The sequence below is a fragment of the Salvia miltiorrhiza genome, chromosome 3 (assembly GCF_028751815.1).
Source record: "Salvia miltiorrhiza cultivar Shanhuang (shh) chromosome 3, IMPLAD_Smil_shh, whole genome shotgun sequence".
Lineage (NCBI taxonomy): Eukaryota > Viridiplantae > Streptophyta > Magnoliopsida > Lamiales > Lamiaceae > Salvia > Salvia miltiorrhiza.
The window spans coordinates 43,723,144-43,741,253 of NC_080389.1; the positions used below are offsets into that span (position 1 = coordinate 43,723,144).

An 18,110-nucleotide genomic window follows, 5' to 3' on the forward strand; every position below is an offset into this window, starting at 1 on the left:
TCCTCTGAGCTTGAAGAATTGAAGTCGGATGATTCTGATGTGTCTTCGGAAGAATCAACATCGTCAGCAACCATCGCTTTCTTCTTTGTATAGCTGCGATCCTTCTTGGCTTTCAACTCTTTGCGCTTAGATTGAGTCAGTTCAGGGCATTCACTTCGAAAGTGCCCTTTCTTTCCACATCCAAAGCATTCCATATTTTTGAGGTCGTAAGCGGCTGACTTCCTTTCTCCGCTTCGATCAGTGGAATGTCTGGAGTTGCTTTCTCTTTCTTGTCCCTTGTTGTGCTGCTTGTGGAACCTTTTGTACTTGCGGAATTTGGACTCCATCTTGTTGAATCTTTCAGTCAACAAAGCATATTGACTGAAGAAGTCCTCAGGGTTGAGTTCCGCTGGCTCCTTGATTTGCTTCTTATCTTCTCTCACTGAAGCTTTCAGTGCTGCTCCTCTTGAGGTTGATGGACCATCTTCGTCTGATCCTCCAGCCTTCTTGATTCCAAGATTTCTCTGGATGTCGAACTCATTCGCCAACAGGTCAGAGAAAAGCTTGTTTCTCGGGAGCTGACTGAATCCTGGCTTATTCTGATGAGCGACTGAGTAGATCTGCCATTCTCCTCGTGGCAGTGCTCGAAGAATCTTCAAGTTGATTTCTCGTTGTGTATACTTGTCCTTCGAGATGGATTGAACTTCATTCAGAATTTGGTTGAATCTAAGTTCCATCTCGTCGACAGATTCATTCTTGAGCATGAGGAAAGAGTCGAACTTCTGGCAAGCTATGGATAGCTTATTCTCCTTGATTTCCTCGGAACCTACGCACATTCTTTCAAGAGTGTCCCGCATCTCCTTTGCTGTTCCGTACTTGATGATCTTCATGACATGCTTGTCAGGAACAGTGCCGGAGATGATGCTTTTGGCGAGGTTGTCTAACTCATCTTGCTTCCTTTCTTCTGTGGTGAAGTCAGCCTTCTGCTTGGGGTGGACCTCATCGTAAGGATCCTGATGTGGATCAACCGGTATCCTTTTGACGGTTTCGGTGATGATGATTGGTCCGTTGGTGATGACTTCCCACATTCGGCAATGTTGAGCAATGAGGAAGCTTTCAAGCCGAAACTTCCATATGTCGTATTTTTCAATACTAAACATAGGTAGAGAGGATAATCTGCTGTAGTTAGTCTCCATCAAAAAGGAGAGATCAGATAACAACAGATAGAGCAAGTAGCAAGCACAATTTTGAAAGATAAAACTTTTTCGAGACCTTGATCAAAGGATCTAGTTCAATTAGAACCTAATCAGAAACAGAGTGTTCTTGCGAACAACCTGCTCTGATACCAATTGTTAGGTCCGGACGGTCTCGAATAGGTGTATGGGGGGAATACACCTATGGGCTATTTTTATTTCCTCAAGATGAGGGATCTCAAAGATGGAAATCAAAACGAAACTTTACACACAAACCTAGACTCCTGTTGACTGAAAACAGTTTTGACCAAACAGGGGAGTCGACTGATACTGAAAGCTCTTCAGTAAAGAGTTATCAGTTAAGTTGCTGGAACTTAACTGATGCACGTATATGCTTCAGTCGGGTTTGCTAAAACAGAGATGATAGCACTCTAGCTGACTATCAGAAGATAGATCAGTCAGACTAATATCATACGCAAGGGAAATTAAACTTAGTTTCGTAATAGCCTCGGTTGAGCACGTTGTTGGTCTTAGGCTTCACTTTGCATTAATACAATATTCAATTTATCAATTGAAATAACACAGTTAAGAATGTAAAACTGAAAGCTGTAAATAACACAAAGTCTTTTACGTGGTTCGGAAAACACTTTCCTACATCCACGGTCGGTTGATCAGACCAACAATCCACTCCGCAAGTGCTTACCCGGTGCACTGCAAACCAACACTGAAGAAAACCCTTCTTCAGGACCCACACTTCACACGTGTCGGATTTCTTTGCTTAACACACCCCGTGCTAAGACTTCTCTGCTTAACACACCCCGTGCTAAGACTTCTCTGCTTAGTACAACACGCACTAAGACTTCTCTGCTTGAAACAACTCGTGTCAAGACTTCTCTGCTTGACACAACTCGTGTCAAGACTTCTCTGCTTGGCACAACACGCACCTAGACTTCTCTTGCTTAGCACAACGCGCGCTAAGACTTCTCAGAGTCAGGCTCCGAATCACTCAAACACTCAATTCTTGGAAGGAAAGGAGGTTTGAACGAATGCCAACTCTACTTCAAAGAACAAGTTCTTTAAAGCAAGTTTAACCTTGGCTTCCGGATAAACAGGTGTTTGCCTAAGGTCTAAGAGAATATATGTAATCAGCAGTGACTGATTTTGGCTTTGGAATTCTCTTCTTCGATTCAAGCTGTGGGGAGATTGAGCTTTAGGCTGAGTAGCAATTTTGGCAGAGCTTCAGCTTGTGTTGTTGAATCGGTGAAGATTGAAGTGATCCTCGAACGCTATTTATAGGAGAGATCTTGAATAGATCCGTTGGCGTAGAACGTCTTCAAGATTTTTTCCGTTGGAGAGCATTTCGAATTTGGGCTGAGGCTTCAATCTTCGAGGTTCCTTGTTTGGTGGGAACGGCTATGTTGAGAGCAGGAGATGCGACGTCTCTGATAAAGTAGCCACCAATCAGGAATGACCTCTGCAGAGATAAAAGATATCCTGAGATCTCTGCATTTAATGCGGCTGTACTTTTGTAGTACGTGGCTTCCTTTGAACGTTGGAAGATCAGTCCGAGGAAGAATGTTTAACTGATACTTGACTTTAGTATCAGTCCGCTGAGTCCACGTGGCACGCATTAAGTAATCAGTTCCAAACTGATTCTTCAACTGATACTTCAGTTGGTAACTTCAGTCTTCAGTCTTCACTCCTTCACTCCTTCGTCCTTCAGTCTTCAGTCTTCAGAACCGCAAACTAAACTAGAAACGAACTCTAACACTTGAGTTCAAAAAACCGTTCTAGTCTATTACAATTAAGACCTATGGATTTTGGTATCATCAAAATAAGGATTAGGATATTCCACAAGATTCCCAACACTAACTGATATCTTTACTGAAGTAATTTCAGTATCAGTCTTCAACCTTTGTTTAACTGAGTTTTCGTTAACTGTCAGTATCAGTTAACTTCAAAAGGTTGTTCTGTGTGTTATGAAAAATAGCCTATAGGTGTATTCTTTCCCCCCCCCTTCATACACCTATTCTAGACCTTCTGGGACCTAACAGTAAGAATCACACCTTTTGTAAATATTGTCTTTTATATAATAAGATAATAATAATGGGACAACCAAACATGAAAAGTGAAATATAAATAATGGTACAAAGAGTGTAATATTTAGTTTTCTTTCCAATGAGTTATGTCATTATAAGGAATTACAAGTTTGCGTTAAAATGTGTCATGTAATCATATACTCTTTTTGTTTCATAGCAGTGTGCTTACTTTGCTTTTTTGTCACTTCATTACTATGGCTCACCATTATTTTCTATTTGGGTTAATGGCCTGTAAAACCACGAACTTTGAGCAAATTTTGGTTTTAACCTCTAACAAAAGATTATGCCTGTAAAACTACGAACTTTGAAATATTTCTGATTTTGACTACAGGATAAATTTCCGGCCAAAAATAGGCTGAGTTGGCAGCCTAAAATCCAGCATGGCTTAATCGACAATGACACAAAAACGGCGTGGTTCTTTTAAAAATACAAAACGACGTCATTTAACTTAAAGACAGGCAGGAAGCAATAGGATGATGTTATTAAATCCACCGAATAACAAAATAATTTAGAAATAAATAGAGCTATTATAATAATAGGATGAAAGATAAGAAAGCAATTAGAGGAAATGACCGAAATGATTCTTACTAATGACCTAAGCAATTGCCCGAGGATTCCACCGAATAGTTGATGATTTCTTACTTGAATGTTTCCTCCAACTCTGGGGAGATTTTAGTGGAAATGACTAAAGGAAATAGATTTTGAGAATTAGGGCATTTAATTAAAAGATTTTGGGGGAAATGACTAAAGGAAATTGATTATAATGTCACATAAGCCGCCGAAAATTTATCCCGTAGTCAAAATCAGAAAGATTTCAAAGTTTACAGACAGAATCTTTTGTTAGAGGTTAAAACCAAAATTCGTTCAAAGTTCGTGGTTTTACAGGCCATTAACCCTTTCTATTTTACTCGAAAAAGTGGAATCATCTCTTCACACAACACATTTTTTTTTTGTTTATTTTGTAGTGGAGTGGGTCCCAAGTTGTACCAACATTCTTTGTGTGTTTTCCTCGGCCATAACCTCCTCCACCACCCCATCCATCTCCGCCTCCCCTTTCTCCCTCATCCTCTCGGCCATCTCCGCCGCACCCCCTTCCCACTCCTCTCCACCACCACCTTCTTGACCACCCTCGCCACCTCCTCTCTCTCCCATCTCACCACCTCCTCCCCAATCCCCACCTCCTTCACCATCCTCGCCTTCAGCGGCTAGTCCAAATGCATCGGCGCCGCTATAATCGGCATGCCGCAATATGCTCTTTCCATCACCAAGCTCCACCCGCAATGGCTCATGAACCCCCCTGTGCTCGCCCACGACAGTATCCACCGTTGCGGCGCCCACTCCTCCACCACCATCCCCCTCTCCCCAACCCTCTCCAGAAACTTCTCTGGCAGTTTCTCCCCCGCCGGATACCTAACCACCCATAAGAAGCTAACCCCACTCATCTCCAGCCCGTGAGCTATCTCATCAACCTCGCTCTCCGAAAAGAAATACTCGTTTCCAAAGGAGGCGAACACCGTCGAGAGTCGATCTCTCCGATCGAGCCACTCCATGATCATCTTTTCATTCTCTTTCTTCTCCGCAGTTTGCCCTATCTCCTGGACTAGAGGGCCCACCGGCACGAATTTCTTCCGCGTCAATTCCAACAAAAGATCTACGTACTTGCCTTCGATATTTTGAAACGTATTGATTAATACAATCTCTGCAATCGTCGGATGGAATCCTTAGCCCTAATGTGATCGGCGGTGTCGGTGCCGGCGGAGTTGACCAAGCGGTTGAACACCGATTGCTTCTTTCTCCCAGAAGTATATCGCTGGGAAGGGGTAGTGATCGGATCAGATGAATGTTGGTACAACTTGGGACCCATTCCACTACAAAATAAACCAATTTTTTTTTAAGTAAACGGCGTCAAATAGCCGTCTGGACCATTGCACCCTAATTCTGGACTATGGGGGTGGTTTTTGCACCAAAGTCGAGAATGGGGGGGTGGGTCAACGCTCTAGGGGTGTCTACTTCAGGGGTGGATCTGCACCTTAACCCTTTAATTTTTGTTAAAATTCGAGGTAAACAAACTAAGCATACTCTTCGGGTACAAGACACTATATATTATGATCTGAAATATATAAAATACTTCTTCTTTGTTGGAAATTTTTTATATAAAATACTTTGAAACTGACATAATTTTTTTTAACATAAAAAACTTTAAAGTACTTTGAAATTGACATAATTTGTGTTACATGTAAATATGTAAAATCATGATGTACGTTTGGACGTTTAAAATCTTTTATTATTAATTTATTTGACATTATCTATGTATTGTATATATAAATAAATGACATATGATAATTAAAAAGATTTAAAATTATATAATATTAAAGTGTATATTTTGTTATATAAATTTTAAATAAATAAGTGTATGTTAATCGTTTCAAAAAAATATATTAATATATGTTAATTAGTTACGAATATAATAAAAAATGGAGTATTACATTAAAATGTATAGGAGATTCGAATTAAGGTAGGAGAGTAACCAGGGGATCATTTGTTGATTTTTTGTTCTCTTTGTTCACGTAACATTGTCACGATGAATATGGTAATTTATGTACACTTTTGACTAGGAAGACCTAAACTCTTTAATTAGAACAATGATTTTTTTTAATGATTTGGGTAGTTCACTATTAGTGCCATATGTGTCTAACCCGCACGCAAACCCGAATTCAACCCGAATCCGGTCCGCTCTAATTTAAGGCAAAACAGTCTTTACACATAATAAATGACCAGATTTTGTGTTTTTAAATTAGTGGTCAAATATAGTGTTTACTTCTTCAAAATTACTACTTCAAAAGCGCTCTCTAAATTTATTATGGAAAAATAAGAGATAACAAAAATTTGTGCATTTAAATGCCTCCTTTCTTTTCCCTCATTTTCTAGAAAATAAAAGTTCACCATTTTTCATTCCTTCTTTTCACTTCAAGGATGGACAATATTATCACTCCATTTTTAGTGTGATTATATTATCCCTCCTTGAAGTGAAAAAAAAAGAGTGAAAAATGGTGAACTTTTCTTTTATAGAAAATGAGAGAAAATAAAGGAGGCATTTAAAGGAATAAATTTTTAATATCCTTCATTTTCTCATGATAAATTTATCCATCAAAGAGAACACACCTAGAAGAGTAATTTTTTCAGGAATTTCCATATGCAACGCCCCTTTGCACGAGAACACGATTCAGGGGTGGTGATAGAGTCCTGCTAAATTTGTTTGGCATATAACTCAGTACTTGATATTATGAATAGCTATTCTTCTATTATAATTTATATTCGATAAATATTTTTGACTTAACATTACCTTGTAAACAGAAATTGGGTTATCAATTCTCATGTATTCAATTAGAAGATTGACTGGAACTGGATATCAAAAATCAGATGCGATAAACTCGATGAGTCTCAAGTGGACCCATTTATCGCGGATGCTTGTATCTCGAGCAAAATATGCTCGAAATTTGGGCAGAACTGCTTCTGTGGCTTAATGAGTTCTGCTCGACTCCTCGTTGTTCCTTTCCTCTTCCCATTCCGTAACATATTCCCCTTCATCCTCGATTAGCATGTTGTGCAAAATAATGCACACAAATATGAGATCGTTGAGTTGCTCTTTATGTTAGAGCTGAGCAGGACCTTTGATAATAGCCCAGCATGATTGAAGAACGCCAAGAGCTCATTCTATGTCTTTCTTTGCAGCTTCTTGCATCACTTTAAACCTTTTTTTTCTTCTTCTTCTTCTTCTCATCAGTCGGGAATGGACGACTCTCTGCGAACGTTGATCAATCTAGGTAGAGTTATCGATTAAGTAGTACCCCATACTATAGTGAGACCCGTTGACATCGAATTGTACCAATGGAGCCTTTCCCGCAACATCATTAAATAATATCGATTGATTGAGCACATTGTTGTTATTGTTTGACTCCAAAGTAAGCATGTCAGATCCACAGATACTGGGAGGCAACCGCCTCGAGGATAATTGTTGGCTCACCGTGATCACCCCGGGTGTAAGGTCCTTGCCATGTCGTTGGACAATTCTTCAAAGTCCAGTGCGTGCAATTGAGACTTCCTAACATTCCAGAAAAACCGTGCTTCACATCGTGCATAGCTAGCAATTTTTGGCAGTTAGTGTTAGTCGACCTCCTCAGATATTTAACACTGAATATGCAGACGATGCATCGACATAAATTGTTCAAGCATTGCAAGCCCGAGATTGTGCGTACTGTCGTTGTTGGCCCCGAGATAATGCTTATTGGTGTATGGGGGGATATACCAATTATAAACTTTTCGTTTGATCTTCAAAGTATTAATTGTATTTTGAATAGGGTTCAACTGATAATGAGTCAACTGGTTTGATGCAGATGAGTTTAACCTATGTTAAACAAACTGATATCCAGATAATCATGTTTTAACTATAAGTACAATTAGCGATCGTACTGACTGCTCGAAAGCTGATCAGGTTAACAGATTACTGACTTGTGCAGAATGTGGTGATTGATTACTTGCTTTACAAAATCTTTCCATGTTAGTTTTTCAGTTTAGTTAGTATTCAATATAAGATCAAGAGCTTAAAGCAATTTTCTATGTTGATGTAATGTATGAATTGTCAGTACGCAGATAAGATAAGAAGATAGATAAACATGCAATACTAAAAGTAAATACATAATGTAAGTACGCAGTTAATTTGTAGTGGTTCCGCTAATTCATATATCCACTTCCCTTTGTGACACGTGAATTCACTATACTTGAATTCTTTGTTCCAAAGCTGCAAGTAATTCTATCAGCCGTGTCTTTAACCAATCGATACTTCACTTTGTACTACAGAAGTAACCCATTGTAACTTACTCGGATCGTAACCATTGGATACCTATCATATTTCAGTCGGCCTTATGCACTGCTGCTTACTATCTGATTCTTAGATTTTAGTTCGTCTTACTACCTGCGACTTATTCTCTGAACGACCTACTTCTACTTTAACAACGGTCTCAAGCTGAAGGTGTGACTAAGTACAAGTGGGGTTTTTCCAACTAGCGAATACACTGTTACAATCAGAACAATGAGTATGAAGTATGCTCAATTCTAACCCTAAGATACACAATATGATGCCTAGAACTATGCAAATGTATATACTCTTGATTCTGAAAAAATTGAGCTTGTAATTCCATAGAGTTTGTTTACACTGTAGACTCTATTATTCGAAAATACGTTGTGATCTTGTGGATGAAAGCTTGAAGGCTTGATCACTTGTAGATTTAAATTGGCAGGGTTTTCGATAATCACTTCGTTGAATGCCTCGAGGTATTCATAGACGAGAGTTTGAATATTTCCGTGAGAACATCTTCTAATCCTCGGTTGTTGGCTTCGAAAAATCTTTCCATTTGATACAACGTAAGACTATCTCAAGACTTTGTGCATCTGTATGCTAACGACGTAGACATTTATGCAAAATTCTTGTCCTAGGATGTACTTTCTTCCGAAAAAGCAAGATACTCATTTAATGCCAAATTTGTAGCATTAAATTTCTTCATTACTTTGTCACGCCTCGTAGGTTGACTTTCATTTTTCTTCTTTGGACTTAAGGACTTATGTGATACATTTGGATTGGGCCAAGCCTTTAAGTTGGATATCATCAGCTGATGTCCTAATACTTAAAGAACTCATTTATCTCTTGGGGTTCGTGGATTTGGGAGCCGTTCATCCCGGTGAGGAGGTCCTTGGTGTGTTGGCACCTTCTTCACGACCGAATGCCAACTTACGACCGTCTTATTCGACATGGTCTTATTACACCTAATTGGTGTCCGATCTGTAAAAGGGATGCAGAGACGACATAGCACATTTTTTGGAATTGCGCGATGGTTAAACAAACTTGGGCTGGTTTTTTTTAAATGGTTCGACTTTTCTCAAGGTCTGTAGGAGCTGGACATTCAAAGCTTCATGGTGGTCGCCTGGAACCAAAAGTTGAGCTCGCAGATTAATAAGTTTTGGAAAGCGGGTATCATCGCTTTGATTTGGGCGATTTGGGTGCAAAGAAATAGCTGTATCTTTGATAACAAACACTTTTTCTATAAACATGTTCTTCATGTTGTGAAAGTTTCTTTTCTCGAGATGGAATTGAATTTCAAACACTTGGGTAGTGTGCATAATGTTTGGTCTGATTACATGGTGTTGCGCAATATCGGTGTCAAAGGCAGAGCTGCTCCCTCTCCGAAGCTTATTTCGGTGAGTTGGTGGCCTCTTGTGGCGCCGTGGATAAAAGTAAACATGGACGGGTCTGCTCTGGGGGCACCTGGCGCCATTGTTTCGGGCGGTGTCTTTCGTGATAATTGGGGTTGGGTGAGAGGATGCTTTGATTTCAAGCATGGGGTGGGTTATGCGTTTGAAGCGGAGTTGATGGCAGCCATTTCTGCCATTAGAATTACTCACGCGAGGGGCTGGAATCATCTTTGGGTAGAGTTAGATTATTCTTACGTTGTGGCTCTTCTTCAAGCGCGTTCCAAAAATGTTCCTTGGCGTTTTTTCGCGTTGTGGCAGAATATTTTGGGTTTGTTGGAGTCGTTTAGGTTGCATGTGACTCATATCTACTGTGAAGGAAATAAAGTGGCAGACATTATGGCGAATCATGATCGTGTTGTGGGGTGGTGGCCTCACAACATTGCTGAGATTAAGCATGCTGCCCGTTTGGACATGTCAACTCCCTCGTACGTTAGAATGGTTCTCTAACAGCCATGGTTGATTGCGCGATGGTGTTGGGTGGGAGCTTTGGTTGGGGTATTTTCTCTACCGCATGTTTTTTGTGGCTGAGTTTTGGTTGGAGCAGTTGGCTCTTTCGTTGGGGCTTTTTAGCAAACAGTTTGTGAGCACTTTGCATGGGGATTTGTTTTTTTGGTTTGGCTAGAATTGTTTGCTGCTCTGCTGTAGTTGCTTTGGGTTTTGCGATGGGCATAGGCTTGGGAATAAGACTGCATTTTGGCGAAAGATCTCCAGGGAGGTGGTGGTGTTTGGAGCGAACTATAGCTCTTTTGCAGGCGGCGGGTGCGCTCATGCGTGGGGCTGTTGTGGTCGATCTTCGTTGGCTGCCCGACGATGGATTTGCTGTTCATTGGTCGGGGATTTTGTTACCACCAATTGGACTGTCATTGTGGAATTGGCGAGGGGTTCTTTAGCCCAGTTTCTTCCTGCGTTCCGGTCTTTCTTTGGCTTTTTCAGTTTTTGTTGCTTTTTCGTTTGGGATCTTTTTAGCGGAAAAGGTGTCTGGATTAACTTAGGGGCGATGGTAAGGCCGGAGTTCCTAAAGTTAATCCACTCTTTGTTGCTTTTCTTTTCTTCTGCTTTGAGTTCTTTAGACGGGTACTCTTTTTCCTTGCTAAGGGTTTTCCCACTGGGTTTTCATTAGCAAGGTTTTAATGAGGCTCGGCCCTTAATATGCTCTTTTGTGCTTTCAAGGGTTGTTTTAGGTTTTTTCTTTTTAATATAATCGTCATTTAATAAAAGAACTCATTTGTTCTTTAGTTGAACTTGTACACTGTCCGACTAATCCATCGGCTCATTAACCAAACTGCTGATATCCTACAAACATAAGAAACACGCTCCCTAACATTTGAGTTGCAATATATTTTGATAAAGATTTGGCATATCATCATCAGTTTTAGAGGTTTTCAAATCTTGGTCAAAATATTATTTTACCAATAATTTTCCCATTTTTTATGATGTCAAAACCACTGACACAATAGGAAAAAAAAAAAAAAACCTAGGTCTGAACATTGCATCATATCAAAAAGATAAATCATGTTCATAGTTTTAGGCAAATATACAATTTCAGAGCAATAGTGTACATTAATAACAGACTCAGACTCTCTAAGATATCATAGGCAATGTCAAATATCAAAACATGTAGATTTTGAATTCATAAACATGTTGATACAATAAACATAACTAGATAAAGCAAAGAAAAACAAGAATTTTAAAACTTATTAGTTTGGTTGCGTCTGAGTGTCTGAACGTCTGGTGAGTTGGCGGTTGTGCCTCAGATCAGTCTATGCTGAATAGCTTGGTCAACACAGTCAGCATTTGAAAATTTTATTTGTAGGCATCAACCTCTGAAGCATCGTGAGTAGAAAGGTTGGAAGAATAAGACATATTTTTAAGAAATATGGAGTAGGAGAAGATAATAGAATGAAGGGTTAAGTACCAAATTCTCCCCTATCAATGGCGTCCCTATCGCGTACAGGACCCTATAGTCAGGACAAGCGTTGTTTACTACCTTAACGTGGCAAAATCCAATCAATTTCCCCTCGCCACTTAACGGACATTAACACCGTCAATTTTTATTTTTATTTTTTTAATTAATATGAAAATCAAACATTTCTACGGGACCAAATACCCCCCTAAGCCGCCGGGCCTCCTCCCCCTTCCCTGTTTGATGCACAGTGCACGGCCAGAACCGTCGCCGCCTCCGTATCCGCCGCCTGAACCATATACAACACCACCTTGGCACATGCTAGTGCCTCCACCACCACCACTACCCCACCCTCCGCCACTACCTCCCCCAAAATCATACCCACTTCTACCACCACCGCTATTACCAAATCTTCTGCAGCCAAACCCATCCCCACCACCAGAGCCGCCGCCAAACCCGTCGCCACCTCCATGGCCACCACCCCAGCCCTTTCTAAGCCCAAAACCTTGACCTTTATCATATCCATCAACCGTCAAGGTGTGAAGAAGACAAAATCGAAATTTTAAAATAAAAAATCCTAGATGTATTTTTATTTGGGGAAAGGGAAAAAGAGAATAAGTGAGGGGGAACGAGAGACGCCGGCCTCGCTGCGCCGAAGGCGGCGAGAACCAGCGACTTCCGCTGGAACAGAGGCGGCGACGGTTCTGGCCGTGCGCCCTGCATCGAACAGAGAAGGGAGAGGAGGCCCGACGACGCATGGGGTATTTGATCCCGTAGGAACGTTCGATTTTCATATCAATTAAAAAAAATTGACGATGTTAACGTCCGTTTAGTGACGGAGAAAAATTGGTACGATTTTACCATTAAACAGCGTTTATCATGACTATAGGGTCATGTACGCGATAGGGACGCCATCGATAGAGGGAATTTGGTACTTAACCCTAGAATGAATTTGATATAAAAAATGAATTAAATAAATTAATATTAAATAAATTTGATATAAAAAATGAATTTGATATAAAAAATGAATTTAATATTTAGGTAATAAAAGAAAACTAACCGTTCAATGATATTTTTGAACTAAAAAACATTAAAAAATTCTAAAGTTGCAATAATGGATTTTTTTAAACTATTTTTTTATATGTCGCGTGACACACGCACCTTATATAAAAGCCTTGGGGTTGATGTCTAATCTTTGAGCCTTCTATCAAGCCACCGGACTTGACAGCGGGGCAGAGCTCGCCGAGGTGGGGCTCTAGTCCCTCGGTTGAGCCTCGCTATGGATGCTCGATCCAATGACAGTCTCTAGCATACTAGTAATATTTTCTCCGTGCTATTAAATATGGCTCCATACGTTTAGGTACACATATCAAGAAATAAAACTTGATTAAACGATGCTTGATTAAACGATATGAATCTATTTTATTAGAGCATCCACAGTGGTATACTCATTCTCCCTTACTCGAGTAAGGTAGAGAACGAGTAAGTCACTGCAGGGGTGTTGCTTACTCGAGTATGACTCGAAGCGCTGGAATTAAAAAAAATTAAAATTCTGAAATTCGAATCTAACGGCTCTTTAGTCGATTTTTCCATTTATTTATTTGTTTATCCCATTTTCCCTTTTTTTTCATTTTTTTTCCTATACATATCTCTCATTTCTCCAACTACATTCACACCTCACCCAATCTCTCTTTCTCTCTTTCTTTATTTCTCTACTTCAATTCTTTCTCATCCTCCAAAAAAATGGCCGAATGGTTCGATGATACTTCGTCGTCTTCGTCCGACGGAGTTGCGTTTCTAAATTTTTAAGTTTTATGTAATTTGTAGGTTTTTAAAATTAATGCAATTTTAATTTGAAGTAAATCATGTTATTTAAATTTGTGCAATTAAAGTTAAATAAACAATACAAAAATCAAAACTAAAAAAATAGAGTAAGAGAATGAGTCATTCGACTGTGGGCTCCTTACTCATAAGTGGTCCCCAACCACTGTAGATGCTCTTAGATAATAAAGCATATGAATCCGATCGGTTATGATTCTAATTTTTTTCCATTTTGAGAATGCGATATTATAGATGTGACAACTCAAAATAATTTTTTTGAATGATTAGTGGGAGGAAGAGAGTATTAAAATTATTACTCCCTCCGTCCCACTATAAGTGACCTATATTCCACTTTGTGACGTCTCACTATAAGTGACATGTTTCCACAAATAGAAAAATTTAATCCTTAAAAAAGTGTAGATGTTATCAATTTTAATCAATATACACATATTTCTTAATTATCGTATCGAAAAGTTTTGAGCCACTTATAATGAGATGGATGAGATGAAGGGAGTAAATTTTTTATATGAATAAAATTATTTTAAAATTGGGCATAAAAAATCTAAAAAGAAGACGTCAAATCGCGCCTGTAATAGTTTAATCCTTTTTGTGCAGACCAATCTGGATTTCAGGATTTAAATTTTGTACAGGGCTACAATATGTCTACGAATATACTTTATTGACTACCAAAACAAAAAAATCGGGAGAGAAAAATCAGAAGAAAAAACAAAAATTAAAGGTGTATTTGATTGGACGAAGTCCCACCAACCAGAATGTGGGAAGTAATAGATATCATCATCACCATTAAGAAAGTATTCAGAGTTAGAGCAGCAGCAGTAGGCATGTAGCTTTCAAGATCTTGTATGCATTCGCTTGCTCTGTGGGATATATTTGTTGTTTTACTGAGTTCGGATCACAAACCTCGTCACCTGCGCCCCCACCCCACTCCTAGCCCACATCCCAACTCGCCACGTGTCACCATGCGTCCCTTTTTGAGATTCGTTCTGGTCCCCTCTTTGCCCTTTTCACCATTCAGATTCTCTCTCTCTCTCCCCTTTGCTGTTTTACTTGTATGGATTTCTTGCAAGAACACATTTTTATCAAGTCATGTTTTTGAGGGAAAATGGTTTCGCTAAGTCCCGGCACACTTCAAAAACTCTTGCAGAATGTTGGTGATAAAGAATTCAGGGTCGCCGGTGAACACCGTTCCGCTCTTCTCCAGGCAAGTCTTGAAACTTTTTTTCTCTTTTCATAATATTTTAGTTCGAATCATAAAAAAACTGATAAGTAAGAAGGGGAGAAGATTCGGACCCTTAATGTCTCTCTAGTAGCAATGCCAAGTAACAAACTCTAATAAGAGTTGATTTCTGTATGCTTAAAACTTGAAGGATTTCTGTTGGTATTCTCCACTGTTGTATTTAGAATGCAGTGTATGTCTGCTTTTCTTCTCTCTCTTTTGCTCTTTTCCTCTTTCTGGGCATGTGAGGTGTTAGGAAAAAAAACTTCTTTAGCTCATGATTCTGATTTTTTAGGTTGAATATGGCATTTATGCTAGGAGTGGAGACTATTTTTTTTCCTCTACATTGTTTTACATGTGGAAGTCATTAACAGCAATTTTGCCCTTAAATGTTTGTTGCTTCAACTTGTGTGAGTGATGTTCTTTTCATTTAAAATAGGTTATTAGTATTGTACCCTCTTTAGAAGATGATCCATGGAAGAGCAGGGGTTACTATCTGAGGGTTTCAGATTCAGTGCATTCGGCCTATGTGTCAGTATCCGATGAAGATGTGGAGTTGATACTGAGTGACATGGTCCAGCTGGGGCAGTTCATCTACGTGACTTGGCTCGATTACGGCTCCCCTGTCCCGGTGCTACGTGGCATCAAACCGATCACCAAGAGGCGGCCTTGTGTGGGTGATCCTAAGGATTTGATTTCTAGTGATTTCTTGAATGCCAAGAAAGTGGAAACTAGGACAAAATCCAAGGGGAAATTCAAAAAAGTGGTAGGGAGCGAAGAGGGAAGTCTCAGAAGGCTCTCTTTTGGAAATGGCAAGGTTGGAGGAGGTATGGAGAGTAGAAGAATGAGCTTGGATTCAGCACGACGAGGATGGGATTCTGGTGTTCAGAATAAAAATGGCGGGAAAGGTTCATCAAAGTCTAAACCAAAAGACACTTCTTCACCTTCACATTCTGTAAGTTTGTTTTTCATTATATTAATGCACATATTGATTGTTTTCTTGGTAATGACTGAAAGTTGTGTAGTCGTTTTATTTTATTTGAGTTCTTAGTGAAACATGCTTGGTTTTAAGGTTAAACTATGTCTGAACGTAGTAAGGTGATTGCTGAAACTGGTTGCTCGAATCTTGTCCATCAAAGGATGTTAAACTCCATGGTTCTAACTATGGCATTGGCAGATTGCATTCTATTGTTTCCTTCATAGTTGAATTAACTGATTTGAGAGTTCTGGATTGCAGAGGAGCCATAGTTAAATTAGTTAAGATGTCATTTTTTTTTCTTTCTTCTAAGATATTTTGTGTAAATTTTTGTTTGTTGGATAGGCTGAAGTAGATTGTTTTGGAGTAAGGATTGTTGACACAGAAATAGATACAGCCACTGGAAAATGGTAAATATAAGCAGTAAAGACTAATAAGACACTAAAAGCAGGTCATTTCTTGCTCTGAATATCCGTGCGGTCAAGTATTTGAATTAATACATTGTCAAGCTCGATTTATTCGATGGCAAACTCAATAAATTTGAGCTCGCGTCAATTACTTGTATACATAGTCTAATACACAAGTATGTTAGCAAGTCTAAACGAGATAATAGTTTGACTAAGCTTCTATGACGGGGGTAAGAACTGGGGTTGGACAAAACTTCATCTTCATTTCTATTTTGTTCATTTCCCTAAATGATACATACATATTCACTTGTTTTCATGTGTTGAGATGCAGGTTATTGCGAAGAAGGCTCTCCCTCACGAGTCACCAAAGAGGTTGGACTTTTCACCTCTCAAAAGCAAGAACGTCATTGTCCCACCTAATCTTGTGATCAAGCCAGTGAAGAGTACTAAATTATCGAAAGATACTAGCTTTCCCGTTGATTTCAATAAGGTCGTTCTTAATTCCAAAAAAAGGTCTGATCTAAGAATCTTGTGGGACGCTCTTCCTTCTACCATATGTGACCTCGGGAAGGTACATTTCACCAATTGCCACAGACACACTCAAGAAGGCTCAATCACTTTCCTTGGTATATGCTAATATCTGTTTTGAATGTTCTCAGGAAGTTGGAAGCTACAGGAAGTTCGCATTCACCTCTGCAGTCCGTGCACTAGAAGAAGCATCTTTGTCTGAGTGTGTCATTAGGTGCATGAGGTACATAGTTCTCTTCGTCTCCTTGATTAAGCATCTAGCTTGTGATATATACAAAAAATTCATGTATTTCAGCTAAAATGTACGTCTCATCTTTTTCCTATCTAATCAAACCGTTAACTCATTTATAGGATAAGCAGCTAAAATACAAAGGATTTGGGCAGAATTTTTGCTCTCGTTTATGTTAGGTTTAACATTTTTTCCGAAACTATTTGGAAGGACCTAATGTGTTAAGAGTTAACCCCTTTTGTATTTGGAACACTAAGTATTGACTGCTAGCATAGCCATTATACATGATATTGAGCATTCAAATAATCATGTAGCTCAAAACTGGATTTTAGCTTGCATCTGAATGTAATTTTCTGCATTTTTCAGTTTGCTGACATTTCTTCACATTTTTTGTAGCATGTTTGCAGAGCTATGTGAGTTATCGGAGAAAGATACATGTGGTCCATTAGTAGAACAATTTTTTAGCGTTCATGAGAGCATCAAAAAGGCCTCTGAGGTTATTAGAACCCTTACAAATATCAGGTCTTGTGATGCAAATGATGGTACTGATTGTAGTTCTCAAGGTTCCGAATCAGGGATTTGCTTCACTCCTGTGAGTAAGAATGCCTCGTTATGGGTTCAAGCTGCAGTTGAGACTGATCTTTCCAAATTCTCTTTATATAGAAAAGGAGGCGAAAAGGGCATCACAGATGGTGAGAAATGCCATTATGTTGTGATAGAAAACAATCTAGAGAAAACTGCCACGGAGAACTGTTCTACCAAAATCAAGCAAAGCCCCCGAAACTCAAGTAAACCAGTATCAAAAGTAAAAGATGAGACTTCTCATATGTCTCATTCAAAAAAACGCGCCTCCACTACCAAAGGAACGTATGCTGAACGCCAAGCTAGGCCATTGGGTTTAAAACATGTGGCTAAGTTAGCTGAAAATCTGCTCTCATTTTCTCATTCCTGGTTCTTGGATTACTTGGAAGTTTCCCTAAATCGTGGTTTTGGATTAAGGAAGGACGAAACGTCTCAGGTAGCAGTCCTTCTTGGGCAACTTAAACGAGTAAACCAGTGGTTGGATGGTGCATTTAAAGGAGATAAAGGTGATGAGAGGATAGAGAAGTTGAAAAAAGAGTTGTACCGATTTCTACTTGACAACGTTGATTCTGCAGTCTCTAACAAGTAGTGCAATGCTTAATATACAGCTGACCTGACCGAGTTACAGCTAAATCCATTGTTGAACTGGATTACGCTTAGTTTAGATCTGCTGTTTGTCCAGGTTTTACTTTCTGGACTCGATTATTTATCTTCAAATCTGCTAATTGTTACTAATCTTAACTTAGCTTGAGAGTAGGCATATTGACACTCTTCGAGGAAAGAATTGTATAGATTGTTGCTCTTGCTCCCACTAAAGGAAAGATGCTCATGTTAATCTCTTATGAAGTTT

General features: G+C 39.3%; 1 protein-coding gene and 1 pseudogene across 1 annotated transcript; one reads left to right on the plus strand and one right to left on the minus strand.

Annotated features, from left to right (window-relative positions):
• Positions 1-4,225: 4,225 nt before the first annotated feature.
• LOC131018848 (UDP-glucosyltransferase 29-like) lies at positions 4,226-5,103 on the minus strand (annotated as a pseudogene).
• Positions 5,104-14,074: 8,971 nt separating this feature from the next.
• LOC131015926 (uncharacterized) lies at positions 14,075-18,102 on the plus strand. Its single transcript, XM_057944441.1, has 5 exons — positions 14,075-14,523; positions 14,978-15,493; positions 16,253-16,492; positions 16,581-16,672; positions 17,075-18,102. The coding sequence occupies exons 1-5, from the start codon at positions 14,425-14,427 to the stop codon at positions 17,847-17,849; spliced, it is 1,722 nt and encodes a 573-aa protein (XP_057800424.1). The 5' UTR covers positions 14,075-14,424; the 3' UTR covers positions 17,850-18,102.
• The last annotated feature ends 8 nt before the right edge of the window (positions 18,103-18,110 follow it).

What these genes read in the sequence shown, in the direction of transcription:
- LOC131015926 (XM_057944441.1), top strand. Translation starts at nt 14,425, where the DNA reads ATGGTTTCGCTAAGTCCCGGCACACTTCAAAAACTCTTGCAGAATGTT. An exon ending in ACCGTTCCGCTCTTCTCCAG is followed by an intron (nt 14,524 to 14,977) that starts GCAAGTCTTGAA and finishes CATTTAAAATAG; the next exon opens with GTTATTAGTATTGTACCCTC. An exon ending in TGTGTCATTAGGTGCATGAG is followed by an intron (nt 16,673 to 17,074) that starts GTACATAGTTCT and finishes CATTTTTTGTAG; the next exon opens with CATGTTTGCAGAGCTATGTG.